Genomic DNA, 27,506 nt, shown 5'->3' with positions numbered 1-27,506 from the left:
CTCTTGGTTGCATCGAAGCTAGCACTCACCTAGGTTAGTCAGTTCCAGAGCCATATATACACTACATGGCCAAAAGTATATGGACACCCCTTCAAATTTGTGGGTTTGGCTATTTCAGCCACTCCCCTTGCTGACCAGTGTATAAAATTGAGCACACAGCCATGCAGTCTCCATAGACAAACATTGGCAGTAGAAGAGCTCAGTGACTTTCAATGTGGCACTGCCATTGGATGCCACCTTTCCAACAAGTCAGTCCGTCAAATTTCTTCCCTGCTAGATCTGCCCTGGTCAACTGTAAGTGCTGTTATTGTGAAATGGAAACATCTAGGAGCAACAACGGCTCAGCCGCGAAGTGGTAGGCCACACAAGCTCACAGAACGGGACTGCCGAGTGCTGAAGCCTGTAAAAAATTGTCTGTCCTCGGTTGCAACACTCACTGCCGATTTCCAAACTGCAGCTGCACACAAGCCTAAGATCACCATGCGCAAAGCTCGCTGCCATTGGACTCGGTGGAAACATGTTCTCTGGAGTGATGAATCAGGATGCCACGATGCCAGGAGAACTCTACCTGCCCGAATGCATAGTGCCAACTGTAAAGTTTGGTGGAGGAGCAATAATGGTCTGGGGTTGTTTTTCATGGTTCGGGCTAGGCCCCTTAGTTCCAGTGAAGGGGAATCTTAATGCTTCAGCATACAATGACATTCTAGACCATTCTGTTCTTCCAACTTTGTGGCAACAGTTTGGGGAAAGCCCTTCCCTGTTTCAGCATGACAATGCCCAACTGCACAAAGCGAGGTCCATACAGAAATGGTTTGTCGTGATAGTTGTGGAAGAGCTTGACTGGCCTGCACTGACCTGAACCCCATCGATCATCTTTGGGATGAATTGGAACGCTGACTAAGAGCCAGGCCTAATCGCCCAACATCAGTGCCTGACCTCATTAATGCTCTTGTGGCTGAATGGAAGCAATTCCCCGCAGAAATGTTCCAACATCTAGTGGAAAGCCTTCCCAGAAGCGTGGAGGCTGTTATAGCAGCAAAGGGGGACCAACGCCATATTAATGCCCATGATTTTGGAATGAGATATTCGACAAGCAGGTGTCCACATACTTTTATCCATTTGTGTGTGTGTGTGTGTGTGTGTGGTACACACATACACTCTGGTCAGTCCACTTCCTACATTTTATAAGAATGCAGTGCTAGAAGACTGTATAAAGCATCAGAATTGTAGCCTAAAATGTAATATCAAGTAGTTTTAATGAACAAAGTATTTATGAATCTCTCAGGTGTATCCTATTCTGGCCAGTTCAGTGGAGGGGAGCTTCATGGCTATGGTGTGATGCAGAAAGGCAATGGAGAGAGATACGAGGGAGAGTTCTCCTACGGACTCCGAGATGGTGGGTAATACTAGACCTATATCCTAAAAATACATGTCCTGCACCGGAAGCAAAGTCTTTTTTTGCATATTTTGACATATTAGCCTATGTGCTAATATGCATCTACTGCAGCGTAAAGGAAAATATCTATAGGACTTCTCTGGGTGTGTCTGCAATGGCACCTTTATGTAGTGCAGGAAAATGCCATTGTAACAGAGTGATGCTGAGACTCAGATTTTTCACTTTAAAATGTATGTCAAACAAAAACAAATGATTGCAAAGTTAAACAAACCATACAACTATGTGAACAAGAACGACTTAACAATTTCCACTGACAATTTTACAAAAACACGTTTACTTGAAGAACAGTGCAGTTGCTTCGTTTGGTAACAGAATGACAGCACCAACAGCACTGTACCATTTCAGATGTAGCCAACACTTCTGTCTGACCTTGATATGTGAAGTCAAATGTCAAGATTGTGTCATTCAATTATATTTATATCATCCAGGCAATGGGTTTCTGGTGGATAAGGATGGACAAACATATGAGGGATCATTTTATCAAAACAAGCGGCATGGTGAAGGACAAATGCATTACAGGTACAACGTTGTCCCTCTCTTGATTACGTTGCAAATGACCCGAGTTCTGAGTTAGATATTACTGTCTCAAGAATGTATTGCAAGTACTAAATGTTGTTCATACCAGTCAAGATTATTCATTAGATTATGCAATTTTCATCACACTGGAAATTTTAACCCTATAGGCTGGACAAAGTTGTTTCAAACTGTTCATGGACAGAAGTATGCCAAACCCAATGAGCCATCCTGTTGGAAACCAATGTCCGGTTGTTGTTCAAATGAACTCGAGATGAACTTTGCTTAATTTGACAGGAATGGGGATCAATATGAAGGAGGTTGGCTTCTGGACCAACAACAAGGCCACGGAGTGATGCGCTTTGGCGATGGATCAGTGTACGAGGTGGGTGTCCATTTTGATTTCAATTTCTTCACAATGCATGTATGTTCAGTCAAATCAAATGATTGATACATGCGTGGTTTATTTTTCTTTCTTCGATGTGATATAATGTCCAGATTACAGTTTTTATTGGGGTGTACTATTCTCGTCCTCAAACTTTTATTCCCAAAAATAAGATTTGATTTGTCCTCAAGCTGGCCACAAATAAACACGTTGCTGTTTTGAGCGCCTCATAATTACAACATATATTTAGCTGCTGTTCATCCAAATTGCCACTGCGGGTCACCATTGTATTTCTACTGAGGAGCAGATAGTATGTCAAGCATGCCGTAATTTGCACTACATCCTAGGACAGGAGTGTCAAACAAATTTTTCCCCGGGGGCCGCATTTGGTCATCAACGAGGTCCGGAGGGCCACACTGAAAATGTGCAAATGTGCAATCCTTTTGGAAAATATCGATGCTCCTTGACTGTCTAGCTTTCATTTCACTGATTATTTGCAAGCTGTATGATTGTAAGTCCAGTATCATTTCTACACAGTTTAAATTTGGTTTTAGTCATTTTAAAGTACATCAGCGTTTCAAAACACTTCTTAAATACGCTGACTGCACAAGCGGCAGGACTTCCGGTTTGTAATTTTGCCAAATAAAATATACACATTTCATTACGTTCAGACCACATAATAGGGCAACAGTATGTGATTATACAAATATACTAATCACGATATTTCACATTGTTCATCTGCATAATTTAAATCTAACATTCATTTGCAAGAGACAAAGCCCACTTGATCAGTAGTTATTGCTCTAATATCCTTAGCTCATTCATAGACACTAACTACTGCACCTCCAGCATCTATTCATTTAAGGATTCATTAAGGTTTCTTCTGGCAAGGGGAGTTTAAGAGCCCCGATGCTTGGTCTGAACGATAACACGCAGTTAAATTACAGCACAACTTTATAGGGTTAGGGTTCCTACACGGCCATATCTCCATGTTACCGTGCTTGTTTACGGAAGTCAGACAGAAGACAGAAGCGACCAACTGTGCTAATTAGCTATCTAGCGTGCTTGAACACCTGTGTGTAAGCGTAACTGGGAAGTGTAATGGAAGTGTAGTTAATCACTGGAGCCACACACAGCCGTATTGATCTGTGCAAACCTGCTACAGTAAGTGTATATTTTTTTATTTTAAAGATTCTTTCTCGCTGATAGGAAAGAGCTATCTATCTATAAAGGTAAAATGTTTCGAAAACCATATCGCAATCTATGATTATTGACATTTCTAAATGTTAAAACAGAGCGTCGGGATTGTAGTCCACACTGGTAAGCGGTGTTTATAGCTGAGAACCGTTGGCATAAGGCAGAATTCCTTGTTAATGCCTTGGGTTCTCGAGAGCAATTGTATCCTATAGTGCCACTGGTGCCAATGACATCTCTAGCCTATGTGCTAATATGCATCTACTGCAGCATTTCCCCAACTAGGTCCTCGGGACCCCAAGGGGTGCACATTTTAGTTTTTGCCCTAACACTACACAGCTGATTAAAATGATCAAACTTGATTAGTTGATTATTTGAATCAGCTGTGTAGTGCTACGGCAAAAACCTAAATGTGTCCCGAGGACCGAGTTTGAAACCTTGATCTACTGGTATAGTGTGGCCATCTTTGAATGCATCAACGCTATTTTCTCAAACTCTTTAGGGACTATTGTGATGAGTCTAAAGACCAAATTTGAAGTGAATCTGACTTTCAGTCCTTGAGAAAAAAAAGTAGGATTATTTTCAGCATTAGTGTTACATAGTCAAAGTGAATTGTTAATAGTTTCCTTATTTTTTTAAGAAATCAATGCCAAACTTAACATGGCTCATTATGGTAATGTCGCTGTTGACCCTAAAAAGTTGATAGGCCATTGTGAAGTGGATTTACAAAGGATTTAAATGCACACATAAAATCAGATTTTCTGATTTATCAATAACTCTTATCCAATCCCTTAGCTTTTTTTCAAAGTAAGTTACAATATGTACCATGAAGAGAAACAAAATGGTGCAGTTTCGGGCCGTGTGGCGGAAAGTGATGCGGGCGCTGGAGATGGGGGTGTGATGATGTTGTCGGTTGTATGTGTATATTTTGTATTGTTTATAAAATAAAATCTTATAAAAAAATAAATAAAAAAAAAGATATGTACCATGGGCATACATACCGAATTTGGACTTATGGCTCATGACAATTTGTTTTTGAAAGATTTTCAAAAATGGCCAAGATGGAGGAAAATCGAACCTGACGGACCTTATGGGTCCTTTCGGAAAATATGTTCAGCATGAGTAAAGACACCTACATACGAAGTTTCATGTCTCTAGGTCAAATAAGACAGCAGGTATGAGGGTTTAAAGGTAGACTTGGCGATATGACGTAGATTCAGAAAGTAAATAGCGTAGTGGCTCAATTTCCAGAACAACAACTAGCGTTGAAGCGCAAGGCCAACTGTGGAGATGGGAGAACCTTCCAGGAGGACAACCATCTCTACAGAACTCCACTAATCAGGCCTCTATGGTAAAGTGGCTAGATGGAAGGCACTCCTCAGTAAAAGGCACATGACAGCCTTCTTGGAGTTTGCTGGCCCCTAAAGGACTCTGACCATAAGAAACAAGATTCTCTGGTCTGATGAAACCAAGATTGTTCTCTTTGGTCTGAATGACAAGCGTTACATCTGGAGGAAACCTGGCACCATCCCTACAGTGAAGCATGATGGTGGCAGCATCATGCTGTGGGGATGTTTTTCAGCGGCAGGGACTGGGAGTCAGGATCGAGTGAAAGATGAACGGAGCAAAGTACAGAGAGATCCTTTATGAAGTCCTGAGCGCTCTGGAGCAGGTTTTCAGACTGGGGTGAAGGTTCACCTTCCAACAGGACTATGACCTTAAGCACACAGCCAAGGTAATGCAGGAGTGGCATCGGGACAGGTCTCAATGTCCTTGAGTGGCCCAGACTTGAACCCGATCGAACATCTCTGGAGAGACCTGAAAATAGCTGTGCAGCGAAGCTCCCCATCCAACCTGACAGAGCTTGAGAGGATCTGCAGAGAAGAATGTAGGTGTGCCAAGCTTGTAGCGTCTTACCCATGAAGACTTGAGGCTGTAATCGCTGCCAAAGGTGCAAAAAATGTGCTAAAAGTTCGAAAAACCTGTTTTTGCTTCGTCATTATGGGGTATTGTGTGTAAATTGATCAGGGGACAAAAAACAATTTCAACTATTTTAGAATAAGGCTGTAAGGTAGCAAAATGTGGAAAAAGTCAAGGGGTCTGAATACTTTCAGAAAGCACTGTATATACGTTTTATTGAAACAATTGAATAGTTTGTTTAAAATGTGTACAGTGAAAATAGCCCTGTACCCTACAGTAACTACCTACATTCACAGTAAACACAACTACAGTTGTTTGGATATTTACCCCCACCTAACCCTCGATCCAGTGTTTCTATTAAAATCTAAAGGAAACATATCTCTCCTCTGTGACCTGAACTTGAACTTTGTAATTAGTTGCAGGACTCATTGATTTAGAACTGGCAGCAGGCTGTGGCTATGGGGAGCCAGGGGGGGTAGAGACCCAGGAAAGACAAGTATTGACTATTCACCACACAGCTTCTTGACAGCTGCGCTAAGCCAGCACTAAACTTCCAACCAGAGAGAGAGAGAGAGAGAGGGAGAGACTGCCTAAGCAAGTGACGCCATAATCCAAGTCGATTTCACCTATGACATTAAAAGTCTGATTATTGATGATTATGAATGTGGAAATATTATGTGCTTTGAAATGATCTAGCCTATATGCTGTCAACTGAAAGCATAGGGGTGAAGATCATTTTTCATTTATAAAGATAACGAACAACGTAGTTCACCAACATGAACTCATTGATATATATGACGGTTGTCCAAAAGACACAAAGGTTGCAGTCAAACCTCTAGTTCTTCCCCTTGGTACTGTAGGTCATCAAAATTCCTACTGAACATGGTCCAGCAGCAATTAAAGCTTTATTTCTTTACTGTATCCTGTTGAACAACTTTCTATCTACACCACCTCTCAAGGCCTCAAGACATTCAAAGGTTATGATTGATGTAAATCGTGATTTATTTTCTTTAGGTTTATTAAAGGAAATGGTGCATACTGTAGAATACCCATGGTAGTCTCTCTGTCTCGCTCTCTCGCTGTCTCTCACTGAGCAGTGGCCTAGTTTTTCTCTGCACATTTATGCCTGTGCCATAGCCTTAGGCCTGTCGATGCGATCAGAATTAGAAATTCTAATGGACGTGTCACCACTTTGAAGTAGTGTTCGAGAGCTTTGAGTCTGGAGCTCCCTTGGATCTGCCAGGCAAAGTCTGTGCATTGATCCCCCTGAATTTGTTTGACTTTGACACTCTTTCTCTGTCTCCCTTTCCCCCACTCTCTCTCGCCCACTCTCTCTCGCTCTCTAACTTTCTTTCTCTCACTCACTCTCCCCCCTCTGTCTCTCACATGCGCATGCACACACACACACACACATACACACACGCACCTGCATGCACACACACACACACACACACACACACACACACACACAAACACACACTCCTCCAGAGGTATGGCTTTCAGCGTCTCCTGATGTACATGTCTTCCTTGTTTCTTAACGAGTTGTATACTAAGAATAGTACGTAGTATAAATATGATGCCTCAAACCTAAAATACAATCTCCTTAAAAGGGCCAATGGCGTAATAACCTCTTCAACGGCCAGGGGACCATGATCCACTGTTCTGGGATTATCTATGAGGGGGTGTGGACCAACGGCAGACCGCTAGGTAAGTAGGATCGCAATATACCTACAAACATATTCACACACACAGCCTGGGTGTCAGGCGGTTTTCCAAGTCCCAAATCAACCCCTAGACTCCACCCCTAAAGGGTGAGAGCTTATTGGCCTTTTAACAAGACTAGACTAATGGCTCTGGCCCAGTCCAAGAAGACAGTGGCTGTATCCCAGATTATTCCCTATTTAGTGCACTACTTTTGACAATAACACTATGGGCCCTGGTCAAAAGTATCAAATCAAATCAAATGTATTTTATATAGCCCTTCGTACATCAGCTGATATCTCAAAGTGCTGTACAGAAACTCAGCCTAAAACCCCAAACAGCAGGCAATGCATGTGAAAGAAGCACGGTGGCTAGGAAAAACTCCCTAGGAAAAACTCCCTAAAAAGGCCAAAAACCTAGGAAGAAACCTAGAGAGGAACCAGGCTATGAGGGGTGGCCAGTCCTCTTCTGGCTGTGCCGGGTGGATATTATAACAGAACATGGTCAAGATGTTAAAATGTTCATAAATGACCAGCATGGTCAAATAATAATAATCATAGTAGTTGTCGAGGGTGCAACAAGCACGTCCGGTGAACAGGTCAGGGTTCCATAGCCGCAGGCAGAACAGTTGAAACTGGAGCAGCAGCATGGCCAGGTGGACTGGGGACAGCAAGGAGTCATCATGCCAGGTAGTCCTGAGGCATGGTGCTAGGGCTCAGGTCCTCTGAGAGAAAGAAAGAAAGAGAATTAGAGAGAGCATATTTAAATTCACACAGGACACCGGATAAGACAAGAGAAATACTCCAGATGTAACAGACTGACCCTAGCCCCACGACACATAAACTACTGCAGCATAAATACTGGAGGCTGAGACAGGAGGGATCAGAAGACACTGTGGCCCCATCCGATGATACCCCCGGACAGGGCCAAACAGGCAGGATATAACCCCACCCACTTTGCCAAAGCACAGACCCACATCACTAGAGGGATGTCTCCAACCACCAACTTACCGTCCTAAGACAAGGCCGAGTATAGCCCACAACGATCTCCGCCATGGCACAACCCAAGGGGGGGCGCCAACCCAGACAGGAAGACCACATCAGTGACTCAACCCACTCAAGTGACGCACCCCTCCCATGGACGGCATGGAAGAACACCAGTAAGCCAGTGACTCAGCCCCTGTAATAGGGTTAGAGGCAGAGAATCCCAGTGGAGAGAGGGGAACCGGCAAGGCAGAGACAGCAAGGGCGGTTCGTTGCGCCAGCCTTTCCGTTCACCTTCACACTCCTGGGCCAGACTATACTTAATCATAGGACCTACTGAAGAGATAAGTCTTCAGTAAAGACTTAAAGGTTGAGACTGAGTCTGCGTCTCTCACATGGGTAGGCAGACCATTCCATAAAAATGGAGCTCTATAGGAGAAAGGCCTACCTCCAGCCATTTGCTTAGAAATTCTAGGGACAATTAGGAGGCCTGCGTCTTGTGACCGTAGCGTACGTGTAGGTATGTACGGCAGGACCAAATCGGAAAGATAGGTAGGAGCAAGCCCATGTAATGCTTTGTAGGTTAGCAGTAAAACCTTGAAATCAGCCCTTGCCTTAACAGGAAGCCAGTGTAGGGAGGCTAGCACTGGAGTAATATGATCAAATTTTTTGGTTCTAGTCAGGATTCTAGCAGCCGTATTTAGCACTAACTGAAGTTTGTTTAGTGCTTTATCCGGGTAGCCGGAAAGTAGAGCATTGCAGTAGTCCAGCCTAGAAGTAACAAAAGCATGGATTAATTCTTCTGCATCATTTTTGGACAGAAAGTTTCTGATTTTTGCAACGTTACGTAGATGGAAAAAAGCTGTCCTTGAAACAGTCTTGATATGTTCTTCAAAAGAGAGATCAGGGTCCAGAGTAACGCCGAGGTCCTTCACAGTTTTATTTGAGACGACTGCACAACCATCCAGATTAATTGTCAGATTCAACAGAAGATCTCTTTGTTTCTTGGGACCTAGAACAAGCATCTCTGTTTTGTCCGAGTTTAAAAGTAGAAAGTTTGCAGCCATCCACTTCTTTATGTTTTGGGGCTTCACCATGTTTCATTGAAATGTACAGCTGTGTGTCGTCCGCATAGCAGTGAAATTTAACATTATGTTTTCGAATGACATCCCCAAGAGGTAAAATATATAGTGAAAACAATAGTGGTCCTAAAACAGAACCTTGAGGAACACCGACATTTACAATTGATTTGTCAGAGGACAAACCATTCACAGAGACAAACTGATATCTTTCCGACAGATAAGATCTAAACCAGGCCTGAACTTGTCCATGTAGACCAATTTGGGTTTCCAATCTCTCCAAAAGAATGTGGTGATCGATGGTATCAAAAGCAGCACTAAGATCTAGGAGCACGAGGACAGATGCAGAGCCTTGGTCTGACGTCATTAAAAGGTCATTTACCACCTTCACAAGTGCAGTCTCAGTGCTATGATGGGGTCTAAAACCAGACTGAAGCATTTCGTATACATTGTTTGTCTTCAGGAAGGCATTGAGTTGCTGCGCAACAGCTTTTTCTAAAATTTTTGAGAGGAATGGAAGATTCGATATAGGCCGATAGTTTTTTATAATTTCTGGGTCAAGATTCGGCTTTTTCAAGAGAGGCTTTATTACTGCCACTTTTAGTGAGCTTGGTACACATCCGGTGGATAGAGAGCCGTTTATTATGTTCAACATAGGAGGGCCAAGCACAGGAAGCAGCTCTTTCAGTAGTTTAGTTGGAATAGGGTCCAGTATGCAGCTTGAGGGTTTAGAGGCCATGATTATTTTCATCATTGTGTCAAGAGATATAGTACTAAAACACTTTAGTGTCTCGCTTGATCCTAGGTCCTGGCAGAGTTGTGCAGACTCAGGACAACTGAGCTTTGGAGGAATACACAGATTTGAAGAGGAGTCCGTAATTTGCTTTCTAATGATCATGATCTTTTCCTCAAAGAAGTTCATAAATGTATTACTGCTGAAGTGAAAGCCATCCTCCATTTGCGAATGCTGCTTTTTAGTTAGCTTTGCGACAGTATCAAAAATAAATTTCGGATTGTTCTTATTTTCCTCAATTAAGTTGGAAAAATAGGATGATCGAGCAGCAGTGAGGGCTCTTCGATACTGCACGGTACTGTCTTTCCAAGCTAGTCGGAAGACTTCCAGTTTGGTGTGGCGCCATTTCCGTTCCAATTTTCTGGAAGCTTGCTTCAGAGCTCGTGTATTTTCTGTATACCAGGGAGCTAGTTTCTTATGACAGATGTTTTTAGGGGTGCAACTGCATCTAGGGTATTGCGCAAGGTTAAATTGAGTTCCTCGGTTAGGTGGTTAACTGATTTTTGTCCTCTGACGTCCTTGGGTAGGCAGAGGGAGTCTGGAAGGGCATCAAGGAATCTTTGGGTTGTCTGAGAATTTATAGCACGACTTTTAATGCTCCTTGGTTGGGGTCTGAGCAGATTATTTGTTGCAAACGCAATAAAATGGTGGTCCGATAATCCAGGATTATGAGGAAAAACATTAAGATCCACAACATTTATTCTATGGGACAAAACTAGGTCCAGAGTATGACTGTGGCAGTGAGTAGGTCCAGAGACATGTTGGACAAAACCCACTGAGTCGATGATGGCTCCGGAAGCCTTTTGGAGTGGGTCTGTGGACTTTTCCAAGTGAATGTTAAAGTCACCAAAAATTAGAATATTATCTGCTATGACTACAAGATCCGATAGGAATTCAGGGAACTCAGTGAGGAACACTGCATATGGCCCAGGAGGCCTGTAAACAGTAGCTATAAAAAGTGATTGAGTAGGCTGCATAGATTTCATGACTAGAAGCTCAAAAGACGAAAACGTATTTTTTTTTTTGTAAATTGAAATTTGCTATCATAAATGTTAGCAACACCTCCGCCTTTGCCGGATGCACGGGGGGTATGGTCACTAGTGTAACCAGGGGGTGAGGCCTCATTTAACACAGTAAATTCATCAGGCTTAAGCCATGTTTCAGTCAGGCCAATCACATCAAGATTATGATCAGTGATTAGTTCATTGACTATAACTGCCTTGGAAGTGAGGGATCTAACATTAAGTAACCCAATTTTGAGATGTGAGGTATCACAATCTCTTTCAATAATGGCAGGAATGGAGGAGGTCTTTATACTAGTGAGATTGCTAAAGCGAACACCGCCATCTTTAATTTTGCCCAACCTAGATCGAGGCACAGACACGGTCTCAATGGGGAAAGCTGAGCTGACTACGCTGACTGTGCTAGTGGCAGACTCCACTAAACTAGCAGGCTGGCTAACAGCCTGCTGCCTGGCCTGCACTCTATTTCATTGTGGAGCTTGAGGAGTTAGAGCCCTGTCTATGTTCGTAGATAAGATGAGAGCACCCCTCCAGCTAGGATGGAGTCCGTCACTCCTCAACAGGCCAGGCTTGGTCCTGTTTGTGGGTGAGTCCCAGAAAGAGGGCCAATTATCTACAAATTGTATCTTTTGGGAGGGGCAGAACACAGTTTTCAACCAGCGATTGAGTTGTGAGACTCTGCTGTAGAGCTCATCACTCCCCCTAACTGGGTGGGGGCCAGAGACAATTAATCGATGCCGACACATCTTTCTAGCTACTAAAAGTAGTGCACTGAAAAGGGCATAGGGTGCCATTTGGGATGCAAATTTAACCTTTTACTGCAGTGGGCTAAATCAGGGTCACACAGTATTTCTTGGTTGTCTTAAACAAGTCTACTTTGAATCAAAAGTATATACCTCACACACATGGTTATGGGCTTTAAAAAAGAAGACATCTGTACCATGTCAGATATAGAGTGTATTCAATTTTGAGTTTGCATCCCAATATTACACTTAATATACACTGAACAAAAATATAAACGCAACAATTTCAAAGACTTACAGTTCATATAAGGAAATCAGTCAATTGAAATAAATTCATTTGCCCCTTATCTATGGATTTCATATGACTGAGAATACAGATATGCATCTGTTGGTCACGGATATCTAAATAAAAAAGTAGGGGCGTGGATCAGAAAACCAGTCAGTATCTGGTGTGACCACGATTTGCTTCATGCAGCGCAACACATCTCCTTCGCATAGAGTTGATGAGGCTGTTGATTGTGGCCTGTGGAATGTTGTCCCACTCCTCTTCAATGGCTGTGCGAAGTTGCTGAAAATTGGCGTAACCTTGAACACGCTGTCGTACACGTTGATCCAGAGCATCCCAAACATGCTCAATGGGTGTCCTGTCTGATGAGCATGCAGGCCATGGAAGAACTGGGACATTTTCAGCTTCCAGGAATTGTGTACAGATCCTTGCGACATGGGACTGTGCATTATCATGCTGAAACATGAGGTGAAGGCGCGGCAATTGGCTCAGGACCTCGTCACGGTATCGCTGCATTCAAATTGCCATTGATAAAATGCAATTGTGTTCGTTGTCCGTAGCCTATACCTGCCCATACCATAACCCTGACGCCACCATAGGGCAGGCACTCTGTTCACAACATTGACATCAGCAAACCGCTCGCCAACACGGCACCATACATGCTGTCTGCCATCTGCCCGGTACAGTTGAAACCGGGATTCATCCACGAAGAGCACACTTCTCCAGCGTACCAGTGATCATCGAAGGTGAGCACTTCCCCATTGAAGTCGGTTACGACACCGAACTGCAGTCAGGTCAAGACCCTGGTGAGGACGATGAGCACGCAGATGAGCTTCCCTGAGACGGTTTCTAGCAGTTTGTGCAGAAATTCTTCGGTTGTGCAAACCCACAGTTATATCAGCTGTCCGGGTGGCTGGTGTCAGATGGTCCCGCATGTGAAGAAGCTGGATGTGGAGGTCCTGGGCTGGGTTACATGTGCTTCTGCGGTTGTGAGGCCAGTTGGACGTAATTTTTAATTCTCTAAAATGACATTGGAGCGGCTTAGGGTGGAGAAATGAACATTACAATCTCTAGAAACAGCTCTGGTGGATATTCCTGCAGTCAGCATGCCAATTGCACGATCCATCAAAGCTTGAGACATCTTGCACATTTTAGTGGCCTTTTATTGTCCCCAGCACAAGGTTTAATCAGCTTCTTGATATGCCAAACCTGTCATGTGGATGGATTATCTTGGGAAAGGAGAAATGCTCACGAACAGTAATGTAAACAAATGTGTGCACAACATTTGAGAGAATAAGCTTTTTCTGGGATCTTTTATTTCAGCTCATGAAACATGGGACCAACACTTTACATGTTGCATTTATATTTTTGTTCACTGTACATCACAAAAGACTGAAATATAACAAAACCGTTTGAAATGGAAACACCAGATTTTCGGCTGTAGTTTTTAGTGCGGGCTCTGGTGAAAGGTAGTGCACTATATGGGGAATAGGGTGCCATTTGGGATAGCCAGCGACAAAGCAGGAACAGTATGTTACCTACCTAGGCTAACCTATCCCGTACATGACAGACACGAGCCTGTCTACCGTACACTGCACCTTGTACAGTAGACTGAGTAGGTCATTGATTTAGCTGGTTTTTGGCCTTGAATTATGATCAGTCTATTCCTTGCCATAACAAAATCCTGGGATGTGTGCTTGTTGTCATGGACATCGTCAGGCATGCACAGCAACATTTTTCCATCCAGAAAAATCTTAAGGAGCGTCCATGATGATGTGCGTCTCCTGATTGGTTTTTCGACGACAACTATAACTATACCATTGTTACATCTCGACGCTCTGCATCCTTCATATTCGTACTTCAATAAATAAAGCGTCCTCCTAATGGTTACTCTGTCCTCAGCCATTTCACAAACCACCATATTACACACCACTCAGACTGTAGAGTGGATCACATTGTCATTGTCACAGATCAAACCTGAGGCTTATTTAGGAAGGCGGAACGTTACAGAAAGTTTAGCTGTAAATACATAATGTAGAAAATACTTTTGCCTTCGTCACTATGAGCTACATCGAAGCGACCCTCCGGAAACACACCTAAGAATTTATACAGTAATACGTCTAGTTAGGCTCAGCCCTTTTTCTTTTTTTCTCTGTGGCTGACTGGCTGAGTGGTTAACTGGCTGGCTGAGGGAGGAGGGAGGGATTCCTATTGAGTGTGCCTACTAGCAGCGGGTGGGGATGTCTACAGGTTGATCCCCCTCTGGTCGGTGTTGGGCTAGTTGCAAGACCCTGGACAGGTGTTGGACTGGGACTAGGAGAGGGGGGGTGGGGTGAGTGATGGGGGGGAGCAGAGCATGTGAGCGGAGTTGAGCGGTAGGAAAAACCCACTCATCGTTTATGGAGCGGTCTTTGCACACCGCTACGGGGCACAACGGCCTTTCTCCTGCTCTGCTAAAAAATCAATCACCACTCACAGAAAAAAACTGCCACTTTAAATAAATGTAAAAAAAATAATTTAACAAACACTTTTGTGACTATCGTAAGAAGCTTCAACACTTCAACAACTACTTGCTTTTTCTCTAATCTATTAATGATCAGATACTTCAGTTTTCACTGTGGCTCTGTTGTGTTTACATTTGACAGTTTATAGAAAACTTTAGCACCGTTACAAACTTAGACTCCTCTTTTATACAGTTCTGGAGCTGCGGAATGCACTCATTCGTTGTCTTGCTATCAATTACATAGGCTGTGTGACCTATTTCTGGGTCGATTCATATCAACATCTCTGCGCATTCGTGGTGTGGTAGGCTAAATAAATACATCAGAACAGGCATAATTAAAAGAACAATGATGAAGGAAATAAAAAATGCAGGGCCAAGCATGACCAAAGCTGGTGGCTGAGCGGGACCGGAGCGAGAGAGAAGGCCAAAGCTTGAAGTTTGCAAAAGTGCACCTGCATGTTCCACAGCGCTACTGGCAAAATATTCTGTGGACAGATTAAACTACAGTTGAGTTGTTTGGAAGGAACACACAACACTAGGGGTGGAGAAAAAAAGGCCCAGCACACCAACATCAAAACCTCATCCCAACTGTAAAGTATGGTGGAGGGAGCATCAAGGTTTGGGGCTACTTTTCTGCCTCAGGGCCTGGACAGCTTGCTCTAATAGACAGAAAAAAGAATTCCCAAGTTTATCAAGACATTTTGCAGGAGAATGTTAGGCTATCTGTCCGCCAATTGAAGCTCAACAGAAGTTGGGTGACGCAACAGGACAACGACCCAAAACGCAGAAGTAAATCAACAACAGAATGGCTTCAACAGAAGAAAATACGCCTTCTGGAGTGGCCCAGTCAGAGTCCTGACCTCAACCCGATTGAGATGCTGTGGCATGACCTCAAGAGAATAGTTCACACCAGACATCCCAAGAATATTGCTGAACTGAAACAGGAGGAATGGTGCAAAGAGGAATGGTGCAAAATTCCTCCTTACCGTTGTGCAGGTCTGATCCGCATCTACAGAAAACGTTTGGTTGAGGTTATTGCTGCCAAAGGAGGGTCAACCAGTTATTAAATCCAAGGGTTCACATACTTTTCCCACCCTGCACTGTGAATGTTTACATGGTTTGTTCAATAAAGACATGAACACTTATAATTGTTTGTGCCTATTGTTGTGACCTAGATGAAGATCAGATCAAATTTAATGACCAATTTATGCAGAAATTCAGGTATTTCCAAAGGGTTCTCATACTTTTCTTGCCACTGTATGCAGTGGGTTAAACAGTATGTAAACATTATTAAAGTGACCAGTGTTCATGACTATGTAGGGCAGCAGTCTCTAAGGTGCAGGGTTGAGTGCCAGGTGATAGCTGCCTAGTAACAGTGACTAAAGTTCAGGGCAGGGTACTGGGCGGAGGCCAGCTAGTGGGGACTATTTATTATCAGACTGTTATAGCAGTAAAGAGGGGACCAACTCCATATTAATGGCCATGATTTTGGAATGAGATGTTCGACGTGCAGGTGTCCACATACATTTGGTCATCTAGTGTATATTGGTGTGTGCAATGTCTGACCCTAGCAGGATTAGGCTGAGTTGTTAGGTTTGAGAGTTTGTTTTGTCATGCTTTGCTTATAGCTAATGCTAGTGCTATTGTTTGTTCATGCATGCCTGTTGTATTTCCATATTATCATTTGCCTACTGCATTGCTACCTGTGTTGAGTGGCCATTAACTGTTATATTTGTAGTGTCTATATCACATGCATACCTCAGTGATTTCTATCGTTTTTTTTAATGGTACTGTTAGCAGGCTGCCGTTGCATAGTGTCTGTAGCTTTCCGACCCTATCCAGCCTGCTCTCGTGCTCTAGCACATGTGCAGTAGCCAAGCCATCAGATAAAATCTGTAGCCAGGCCTGAGAGAGAACCATAAATCTTAATAACCCTAGGCTCAGTTCTCTCCCCCTCACTGGCAATAAGTTTACATCGCTGATGTGTGAATGTTATACTATAGCAGTCCTTGTTAGAACATCATGCTTTCTGTTTGCACATATTGTTATTGCATTCTTAATTATGTAGAGTCCACCTTTTACTATTGCATGATGTATACTGCTCAAAAAAATAAAGGGAACACTTAAACAACACATCCTAGATCTGAATGAAAGAAATCATCTTATTAAATACTTTTTTCTTTACATAGTTGAATGTCCTTTTATTTATTTATTTTATTTCACCTTTATTTAACCAGGTAGGCAAGTTGAGAACAAGTTCTCATTTACAATTGCGACCTGGCCAAGATAAAGCAAAGCAGTTCGACAACATACAAAAACACAGAGTTACACATGGAGTAAAACAACATACAATCAATGATGCAGTAGAAAAAAAATAAATAAGACTATATACAATGTGAGCAAATGATGTGAGATAAGGGAGGTAAAGGCAAAAAAATGCCATGGTGGCAAAGTAAATAAAGTATAGCAAGAAAAACACTGGAATGGTAGATTTGTAGTTTGAAGAAAGTTCAAAGATAAAATATAAATAATATGGTGCAAAGGAGCAAAATAAATAAAATAAATAAATACAGTAGGGGAAGAGGTAGTAGTTTTGGCTAAATTATAGATGGGCTATGTACAGGTGCAGTGATCTGTGAGCTGCTCTGACAGCTGGTGCTTAAAGCTAGTGAGGGAGATAAGTGTTTCCAGTTTCAGAGATTTTTGTAGTTCGTTCCAGTCATTGGCAGCAGAGAACTGGAAGGAGAGACGACCAAAGGAGGAGTTGGCTTTAGGGGTGACCAGAGAGATATACCTGCTGGAGCGCGTGCTACAGGTGGGTGCTGCTATGGTGACCAGTGAGCGGAGATAAGGGGGGACTTTACCTAGCAGGGTCTTGTAGATGACCTGGAGCCAATGTGTTTGGCGACGATTATGAAGCGAAGGCCAGCCAACGAGAGCATACAGGTCGCAGTGGTGGGTAGTATATGGGGCTTTGGTGACAAAACGGATGGCACTGTGATAGACTGCATCCAGCTTGTTGAGTAGGGTATTGGAAGCTATTTTGTAAATGACATCGCCGAAGTCGAGGATTGGTAGGATGGTCAGTTTTACGAGGGTATGTTTGGCAGCATGAGTGAAGGATGCTTTGTTGCGAAATAGGAAGCCAATTCGAGATTTCACTTTGGATTGGAGATGATTGATGTGAGTCTGGAAGGAGAGTTTACAGTCTAACCAGACACCAAGGTATTTGTAGTTGTCCACAAATTCTAGATTAGAACCATCCAGAGAAGTGATGCTGGACAGGCGGGCAGGTGCAGGCAGCGATCGGTTGAAGAGCATGCATTTAGTTTTACTTGTGTTTAGGAGCAGTTGGAGACCACGGAAGAAGAGTTGAATGGCATTGAAGCTCGTCTGGAGGGTTGTTAACACAGTGTCCAAAGAAGGGCCAGAAGTGTACAGAATGGTGTCGTCTGCGTAGAGGTGGATCAGAGATTCACCAGCAGCAAGAGCGACATCATTTATGTATACAGAGAAAAGAGTTGGCCCAAGAATTGAACCCTGTGGTACCCCCATAGAGACTGCCAGAGGTCCAGACAGTAGGCCCTCCGATTTGACACACTGAACTCTGTCAGAGAAGTAGTTGGTGAACCAGGCGACGCAATCGTTTGAGAAACCAAGGCTACGGAGTCTGCCGACGAGGATGTGGTGATTAACAGAGTCAAAAGCTTTGGCCAGGTCAATGAATACGGCAGCACAGTATTGTTTCTTATCGATGGCGGTTACGATGTCGTTTAGGACCTTGAGCGTGGCTGAGGTGCACCCATGACCAGCTCTGAAACCAGATTGCATAGCGGAGAGGGTGCGGTGGGATTCGAAATGGTCGGTAATCTGTTTGTTGACATGGCTTTCGAAGACCTTAGAAAGGCAGGGTAGGATGGATATAGGTCTGTAGCAATTTGGGTCAAGAGTGTCACCTCCTTTGAAGAGGGGGATGACAGCAGCTGCTTTCCAATCTATGGGAATCTCAGACGACACGAAAGAGGTTGAACAGGCTAGTAATAGGGGTTGCAATAATTTCGGCAGATAATTTTAGAAAGAAAGGGTCCAGATTGTCAAGCCCAGCTGATTTGTAGGGGTCCAGATTTTGCAGCTCTTTCAGAACATCAGCTGAATGGATTTGGGAGAAGGAGAAATGGGGGAGGCTTGGGCGAGTAGCTGTGGGGGGTGCAGTGCTGTTGAATGCAGTAGGGGTAGTTAGGTGGAAAGCATGGCCAGCCGTAGAAAAATGCTTATTGAAATTCTCAATTATAGTGGGCTTATCGGTGGTGACAGAGTTTCCTATCCTCAGTGCGGTGGGCAGTTGGGAGGAGGTGTTCTTATTCTCCATGGACTTTACAATGTCCCAGAACTTTTTAGAGTTGGAGTTGCACGAAGCGAATTTCTGTTTGAAAAAGCTAGCCTTGGCATTTCTAACTGCCTGTGTGTATTGGTTTCTAACTTCCCTAAAAAGTTGCATATCGCGGGGGCAGTTCGATGCTAATGCAGAACGCCACAGGATATTTTTGTGTTGGTTAAGGGCAGTCAGGTCTGGGGAGAACCAAGGGCTATATCTGTTCCTGGTTCTAAATTTCTTGAAAGGGGCATGCTTATTTAAGATGGAGAGGAAGGCATTTAAAAAAAATAACCAGGCATCCTCTACTGACGGGATGAGGTCAATATCCTTCCAGGATACCAGGGCCAGGTCGATTAGAAAGGCTTGCTCGTTGAAATGTTTCAGGGAGCGTTTGACAGTGATGAGTGGAGGTCGTTTGACCGCTGACCCATTACGGGTGCAAGCAATGAGGCAGTGATCGCTGAGATCTTGGTTGAAAACAGCAGAGGTGTATTTAGAGGGCACGTTGGTTAGGATGATATCTATGAGGGTGCCAGTGTTTGCGGCTTTGGGGTTGTACCTGGTGGGTTCATTAATAATTAGTGTGAGATTGAGGGCATCAAGCTTGGATTGTAGGATGGCTGGGGTGTTAAGCATGTCCCCGTTTAGGTCACCTAGTAGCACGAGCTCTGAAGATAGATGGGGGGCAATCAGTTCACATATGGTGTCCAGAGCACAACTAGGGGCCGAGGGGGGTCTATAGCAGGCGGCAACGGTGAGAGACTTGTTTTTGGAGAGGTGGATTTTTAAAAGTAGAAGTTCAAATTGTTTGGGTACAGACCTGGATAGCAGGACAGAACTCTGCAGGCTATCTCTGCAGTAGATTGCAACACCGCCCCGTTTGGTCGTTCTATCTTGTCTGAAAACGTTGTAGTTAGGGATGAAGATTTCAGAGTTTTTGGTGGACTTCCTAAGCCAGGATTCAGACACAGCTAGGACATCTGGGTTGGCAGAGTGTGCTAAAGCAGTGAATAAAACAAACTTAGGGAGGAGGCTTCTAATGTTAACATGCATGAAACCAAGGTTATTACGGTTACAGAAGTCATCAAAAGAGAGCGCCTGGGGAGTAGGAGTGGAGCCAGGCACTGCAGGGCCTGGATTCACCTCTACATCCCCAGAGGAGCAGAGAAGAATAAGTATGAGGGTACGGCTAAAAGCTATAAGAATTGGTCGTCTGTGACGTCCAGAATAGAGAGAAAAAGGAGCAGGTTTCTGGGGGCGATAAAATAGCTTCAAGGTATAATGTACAGACAAAGGTATGGTGGGATGTGAGTACAGAGGAGGTAAACCTAGGCATTTAGTGATTATGAGAGAGATATTGTCTCTAGAAACATCATTGAAACCAGAAGATGTCATAGCATGTGTGGGTGGAGGAACTGAGAGGTTGGATAAGGTATAATGAGCAGGGCTAGAGGCTCTACAGTGAAATAAGCCAATAAACACTAACCAGAACAGCAATGGAGAAGGCATATTGACATTAAGGAGAGGCATGCTTAGCCGCGTGATCAAAGGGTCCAGTGAGATTCAGACAGCTAGCCGGGCCATAGGTAGCAAGCTGGTGGAAGATGGGAGGGAGGTCTGTTTTTAGCCACCTCGTGCGTTTCCGTCTGTGGGTTAGTGGGGTTCCGTGTGGAAGGGGGGACCTGTCCAAGTTGGCAAAATAGTTAGTTATAGTGGCCCAAGAAAAGTGTCCGATAGACCTATACAGATCGCAGCCGAAAAGACAGCTAACGATTAGCGGGCCGCAGATGGGCGATCAGGTTACGTCGCGACAGAGGGGCCAGTTGGATAACTCCCTCGGGCAGATAACGTCGGTGGTCCAGTCGTGAAGACCCGATGGGGCTCCGCATCGGCAGTAAAACGGGTCAGGATAGGTGAGTTGTAGCCCAGGAGACACTTCAGCTGGCTAGCTCAGGAATAGCCCAGGAGTGGCTGACGGAACTCTTCAGCTGGCTAGCTGGCTAGCTCCGTAATAATGTGTGTTAATTCCGTGACCGACGTTGCCAATAGTCACTCAGGTAGCAGCTAGTTAGCTGCAAGATCCAGGTGTAAATGTCCAGAGCCTGCTGTAGAAATCGGGGAAAGGAGAGAGAATAGGTCCGGTATGCTCTGGTCTGAGTCGCGCTGTACAAAAACTGGCGATAGCTTTTCGAGCTAATAGATAGCTGAGGACAGCTAACCGTGGCTAGCTGAACTTCAACGTTAGCCAGTGAAAATGGCTAACCTCTTGCTAGCTTCTGTTGTGGAATTCAGATGAGGTAAATAATACTTTCTTTTTTAAATTGGTGAGGCGGGTTGCAGGAGAGTGCTTTGAGGTTGAATTTTTTGAATTAAAAAATAAATAATATATATATAAAAAGATACGTGAAGAAAAAAATATGTAAGTATATATATATATATATATACACGGGACACGACAAGAGGAGGGTAGAGGACGTCTGAACTGCTACGCCATCTTGGGAAAAAAAACGGTCCTGACAACAAAATAGCACAAAAATAATCAATGGAAATCCAATTTATCAACCCATGGAGGTCTGGATTTGGAGTCGCACTCAAAATTAAAGTGGAAAACCACACTACAGGCTGATCCAACTTTGATGTAATGTCCTTAAAACAAGTCAAAATGAGGCTCAGTAGTGTGTGTGGCCTCCACGTACCTGTATGACCTCCCTACAACGCCTGGGCATGCTCCTGATGAGGTGGGGGATGGTCTCCTGAGGGATCTCCTCCCAGACCTGGACTAAAGCATCCGCCAACTCCTGGACAGTCTGTGGTGCAACGTGGCGTTGGTGGATGGAGCGAGACATGATGTCCCAGATGTGCTCAATTGGATTCAGGTCTGGGGAACGGGCGGGCCAGTCCATAGCATCAATGCCTTCCTCTTGCAGGAACTGCTGACACACTCCAGCCACATGAGGTCTAGCATTGTCTTGCATTAGGAGGAACCCAGGGCCAACCGCACCAGCATATGGTCTCACAAGGGGTCTGAGGATCTCATCTCGGTACCTAATGGCAGTCAGGCTACCTCTGGCGAGCACACGGAGGGCTGTGCGGCCCCCCAAAGAAATGCCACCCCTCACCATGACTGATCCACCGCCAAACCGGTCATGCTGGAGGATGTTGCAGGCAGCAGAACGTTCTCCACGGTGTCTCCAGACTCTGTCACGTGCTCAGTGTGAACCTGCTTTCATCTGTGAAGAGCAGAGGGCGCCAGTGGCGAATTTGCCAATCTTGGTGTTCTCTGGCAAATGCCAAACGTCCTGCACAGTGTTGGGCTGTAAGCACAACCCCCATTCTGTGGATGTCGGGCCCTCATACCACCCTCATGGAGTCTTTCTGACCGTTTGAGCAGACACATGCACATTTTTGGCCTGCTGGAGGTCATTTAGCAGGGCTCCGGCAGTGCTCCTCCTGCTCCTCCTTGCACAAAGGCGGAGGTAGCGGTCCTGCTGCTGGGTTGTTGCCCTCCTACGGCCTCCTCCACGTCTCCTGATGTAGCGCCTGCATGCTCTGGACACTACGTTGACAGACACAGCAAACCTTCTTGCCACAGCTTGCATTGATGTGCCATCCTGGATGAGCTGCACTACCTGAGCCACTTGTGTGGGTTGTAGACTCCGTCTCATGCTACCACTAGAGTGAAAGCACCGCCAGCATTCAAAAGTGACCAAAACATCAGCCAGGAAGCATAGGAACTGAGAAGTGGTCTGTGGTCCCCACCTGCAGAACCACTCCTTTATTGGGGGTGTCTTGCTAATTGCCTATAATTTCCACCTGTTGTCTATTCCATTTGCACAACAATATGTGAAATGTATTGTCAATCAGTGTTGCTTCCCAAGTGGACAGTTTGATTTCACAGAAGTGTGATTGACTTGGAGTTACATTGTGTTGTTTAAGTGTTCCCTTTATTTTTTTGAGCAGTGTATATTTATCTCAGTGGTCTCTTAGAAATGGATCCTAATGATTGTTTTACTCTGCCTTTCCCTGTTAGAACGCAATGTTGAGGCCCATTACTGTAACTTGGTCACCACCACACACCATGCATATAAAACATCTTCAAATGGAAGCAGCAGTGTGTGTGTGTGGTGACCAAGTTGCAGTAATGGGCCTCAACACCCCGTTCTAACCGGACAGCACTATAGTGGGTAGAACCAATCAGCATTAAGGACTAGCGGGTGAGGGAATATCCAGCCAACTGCTCAGACCAGCTCTAGGTAGCTGTTTTTTTCAAGCAGGCTTGACGTCTCCTCTCCTTGGCAGGCTGCTGCTGCTCAGGGTGAGGCAGGTGTGGAGTGAAGGTGGGGGGATCACTCCCATCGGGGGATTTCCTGTGTGTGTGCGTGCATGTGTACATGCACATGTTGGAGGAGGCAGGTTACTTACGCCTGATTCATTTGAACCAGCACTGAGCTGACAAGGGTGTAAATTGCTCCGATTAGGATTCTGAAGATTGTGGCATCTGTTTACTCTTCTCAGTAATGCCTGCTGTCAACGAGGAGCCATCGCTTCCAACGTTATTGATCTACCACTCTTCTCTGCCCGTTGTTTTCACCAGGTGCCCAACACAGGGGTGATCATCTCCAATCATAAGACTACTATGCATCGTGTCCTGCATTGAATGCTAATGCCCATCGTGGATAGAACACATAGTGCTTCTTGGCACTAGGAGATGGCAGATTTATGATTTCTTAGTGCTGCCCACTACTGAATGCTAAGCCAGTGTACCGTCCTGCATGGCAATGCACCACACACAACTTCTTGGGCCCATATTAATAACGTCTCAGAGTGCTGATCTAGGATCAGGCCCATGTAATCGTGTTCATTATGATCACGACTGTGGCAAGGCAACGCTGTTCCTAGATAAGCACTCCTACTTCGAGATGCTTTCTGAATACAGGCCCAGCTCTTCGACTTTTGGCGTCTGTTTTTGTTCTTGGTAGATTTGAAGCGGCGGTACATGAGTGTACATGACGTGGCGTGATGACTTCCTTGACATGACATGACAAGGTTTGTTAATGGAGTCGTCTGATCTGCATGCCAACTAATGGGTGGGGATGAGATGTAGTTGGGGATCTATTCATGAGGTGGGACCTGGCAGGCGCTTCGAGACGACTCAGAACAGTGACATATGCTAATTACCTATCCTACTGAGGGCAGAGAGAGAGAGGAGAAGGGGAGAGAGAGAAACCAACAGAGGGAGAGAAAGAAAAATAGTTTACTCAAACTAGAGAGTGAGGGGAGAGAGCGAGAGAAAGAGCGAGAGAGCTAGTTTCCTTTTGTTATACACTAACACGTTGACCTGTCTCAGCGTAGCTCCGATCAAGGGGTTTTAATGAGAGTGTGGTTTTGGATGTCGAGTGGTATTGAAAAGAAGTCTCTTTGGTGATGTGGTGCATGGAAAACTGAATGGCCTTGATTATTCATTGAAGCCCATTTGTATACCACGGCAGGTGGCGCTTCGAAAGTTGTAATAGAGGGAGGAGATGTCTTGGAGGTCTTCCAAGAGACTCCATTTTGTGTGGAAGTGCAACTGCAGACAGAGGTGGGAGAGAAGGCAACGGGTGAGACACAAAATGGACGCCAGATAGGAATATCACAAGAGTATACTTTACGGTTACCAGGGTTGGGGATTGGGTCAATTCCATTTTAATTCAGTAAATTGAGGAAAATTCTAAACTGACTGTTACACAAAAATGCAGTTTTAAAAAATACAATGTGTACATCTGATTGAGAAGTGTGAACTGTAAACCATGTACAATCTCTTCTATTTCCAGGTGAAAATGGCAGAGTCTTACAAATATCCACTGCTATCAGACTCTGTGGTCTCTCCCTGTCAACAACTCCAGCGAGCCTGCTGAAGATGATGGAAGACATCAAGGAAACAACCATCCCCACACCATTGTAGGATATGCCAATCAAATAATTAAATAGAAAATGTATCCCTGACCAAGATGGCTGCCTTTATCAGCACATAAGAGCAGGGATGGGCAACAGGTGGATGCGGCTGGCAAGCCCATTACATACAGCCGGCGGTCAATTTAGTAATAATAAATAAATTGGGGAAACAACACTTGAACTTCTAAAACCTGATTATAATTATTTTTTGAATGGACCGATGTATTTTGAAATAACTGTCCTTTTTTTCCATTCTGCAAATGCATTTTTACAAACAAATCGGTCCACATTTGTTTTTGCGTCACTGTTCAATTTCCAAGTCTCGATGTGGTCCTCAAGCCTTGATATTGCCTATCCCTGTTCTAGAGCTATGCAGGTCAATGACATTATCTGCTCCAGTGTAATTTCTATGACGCAACTTTATTCCAACGTAGTGCCATGTTTCCACTGCTTCCGCCATGCCCATGTTTGTTAATCTTTTTTTTGTCCCATGGTTGGCAGGATGTGCTGTGTTTGAATTGCATGGTCTCTAGTTCTCTTGGCATAGCCTAGAGATTGGGAGCTGTGTGGATTACACGGATGTGTCATCTCTCCGACTCTCTGTTTTCATTCTTTTTCATTCACTCGCTCTGTCACACTCTTTTTCTACCCCTTCTACGCCTTTCTCTCTACCTATTTCTTCTCGCTCCCTCTTTTTCTCACTCTCTCCCCCTCTTCCTATTTTATATCTATTTCTCTCCCCCCCACTCAGTGGCTTTCAGGTTGTCAGCTACCCTTTGATGGAGAGAGCCTTTGGAAGCCAGGTCTTCATAGACACTGCAGCCCCCCTAGCCGTGGCTGTGGTGGCGGCTAAATCAGGCTCAGCGCAGGCTGACTCGCCACTGCTTCTCGAGGGCGAGTGGGAGTCTGGAAGCGGATCAGACGGGCTGCCACTCATGGGGGGCACCCCCAGCTACCTGGATGGTAAGGGATAGCGAGATAGTCACGGAAAGTCATTCGCCACGCCGCCCTTTTATTCCTCTCTCGCACTGTTTACTGGGCCTTCTGTTATTTGTACACACACTCACTCTCTCTCTCTCTCTCTCTCTCTTTATCTCTCTCACTCTGCCTCTATTTTTCTCTATTTCTCTTGCTTTCTCTTTCTCTCTTTAAAAAAAACATGGCTTCTTTATAGGAGATGCCTGGAGAGCAGAGTCTCTACCAGTATGTGTGCCTATAAAGATGTCTTTAATGTTTTGGCTGCTGTAATGTACTTTGCTTAGGATTTTCCTCAAGGAGGTCCCATTTTATGGAGCGTTTCAAGTCTTCACAGACATCTCAATCAGCTACAGAGGTCTTGGCAGTAAAATTTTGTGTTTGATGAATCAAAAAACAAAATGTCTTAATTTGTTTAATTAATCGCAAACACAGGATAGACTTTGTCTTTCTTATAGAAAAGCTTGTGAACAAACACGAATAATCATATTTGTCGTATCCACTCACTACCATACCATACCATGTGTCATTGATACTGTTTGAACCAATAGATTATTCAATTGTTCAAGCCATCGCGACATATCAGATCTAAGTTGCCCCCTTTTAAAAAAAGGCTCTCCGCAATTCAGATGCCGAATCAGGCGCTATTTTATCAACAGCATTAATCTCAGCTAAATGCCACTTTAACCTTAAGCTGCTGTTCCACCCCACTCACCATGCTACCAGCCCATCCCATCACCCTGACTCCGGGAGCTAGCGCGCCGCCCTTCGCTTACCGTTAGAATTCTTGAGACAATTACCTTGGCAGGCAGGATGTAGGGGTGATAAATATTTCATACGGGCGTCCATTAAAGACACAAGAGGCTCCTCTTCATCGAGATGAGAGGCCAGGCCTCCCGCTGTCTAGAATGTTAATGATTGTGTGTGTGTGTGTGTGTGTGTGTGTGTGTAGGAGGGTCGAAGGGAGAAGGCGGGGGATCAGTGATATTCCAAACAGATTGTTGTTGTGGTTTTTAAGTTAATTTGTGTTGTGCTGTTTGGTACACTCCATTGCTCTTGTCAGTGTTCTGGGTGCTTGGTAGATAAAAAAAAAAAGAATTTAGGGGTTGGCTCAGCTTTAATATTGCAAATAGATTGTGGCTTCTATCAATGTAATTGTCTGCATAATTTCAAATCACCCATATATACATACAGTTGAAAGTAGGAAGTTTACATACACTTAGGTTGGAGTCATTAAAACTAGTTTTTCAACCACTCCACAAATTTATTTTATTAACAAACTATAGTTTTGGCGAGTCGGTTAGGACATCTACTTTGTGCATGACACACAAGTAATTTTTCCAATATTTGTTTACAGACAGATTATGACAGACAGAAAATGATGTCATGGCTTTAGAAGCTTCTGATAGGCTAATTGACATCATTTGAGTCAATTGGAGGTCAAATCAAATTTTGTCACATACACATGGTTAGCAGATGTTAATGCGAGTGTAGTGAAATGCGTGTGCTTCTAGTTCCGACCATGCAGTAATATATCTAACAAGTAATCTAACCTAACAATTTCACAACAACTACCTTATACACACAAGTGTAAAGGAATGAATATGAACATAAAAATATATGAATGAGTGATGGCCCAACGGC

The 27,506-nt window shown here is 44.2% G+C and overlaps 1 protein-coding gene across 5 annotated transcripts in view; it reads left to right on the top strand.

Annotated features, from left to right (window-relative positions):
- The window catches only part of LOC106567360 (MORN repeat-containing protein 1), a 96,951-nt gene that overhangs the window by 1,249 nt on the left and 68,196 nt on the right, over positions 1 to 27,506 (top strand). For 4 of the 5 annotated variants that reach the window (XM_014136514.2, XM_014136510.2, XM_014136511.2 and 1 more), the window contains exons 4-10: positions 1,286 to 1,396; positions 1,885 to 1,975; positions 2,267 to 2,354; positions 7,079 to 7,175; positions 24,443 to 24,553; positions 24,767 to 24,893; positions 25,639 to 25,850. In XM_014136514.2, coding sequence (XP_013991989.1) covers positions 1,286 to 1,396; positions 1,885 to 1,975; positions 2,267 to 2,354; positions 7,079 to 7,175; positions 24,443 to 24,553; positions 24,767 to 24,893; positions 25,639 to 25,850 — 837 coding nt within the window. The remainder of the gene's footprint in view (positions 1 to 1,285; positions 1,397 to 1,884; positions 1,976 to 2,266; positions 2,355 to 7,078; positions 7,176 to 24,442; positions 24,554 to 24,766; positions 24,894 to 25,638; positions 25,851 to 27,506) is intronic. The other variant, XM_014136512.2, reaches the window with a different exon arrangement.

The sequence above is a fragment of the Salmo salar genome, chromosome ssa13 (genome assembly GCF_905237065.1).
Source record: "Salmo salar chromosome ssa13, Ssal_v3.1, whole genome shotgun sequence".
In the NCBI taxonomy this organism is placed as follows: domain Eukaryota; kingdom Metazoa; phylum Chordata; class Actinopteri; order Salmoniformes; family Salmonidae; genus Salmo; species Salmo salar.
This window is presented reverse-complemented; position numbering and strand designations above follow the sequence as displayed.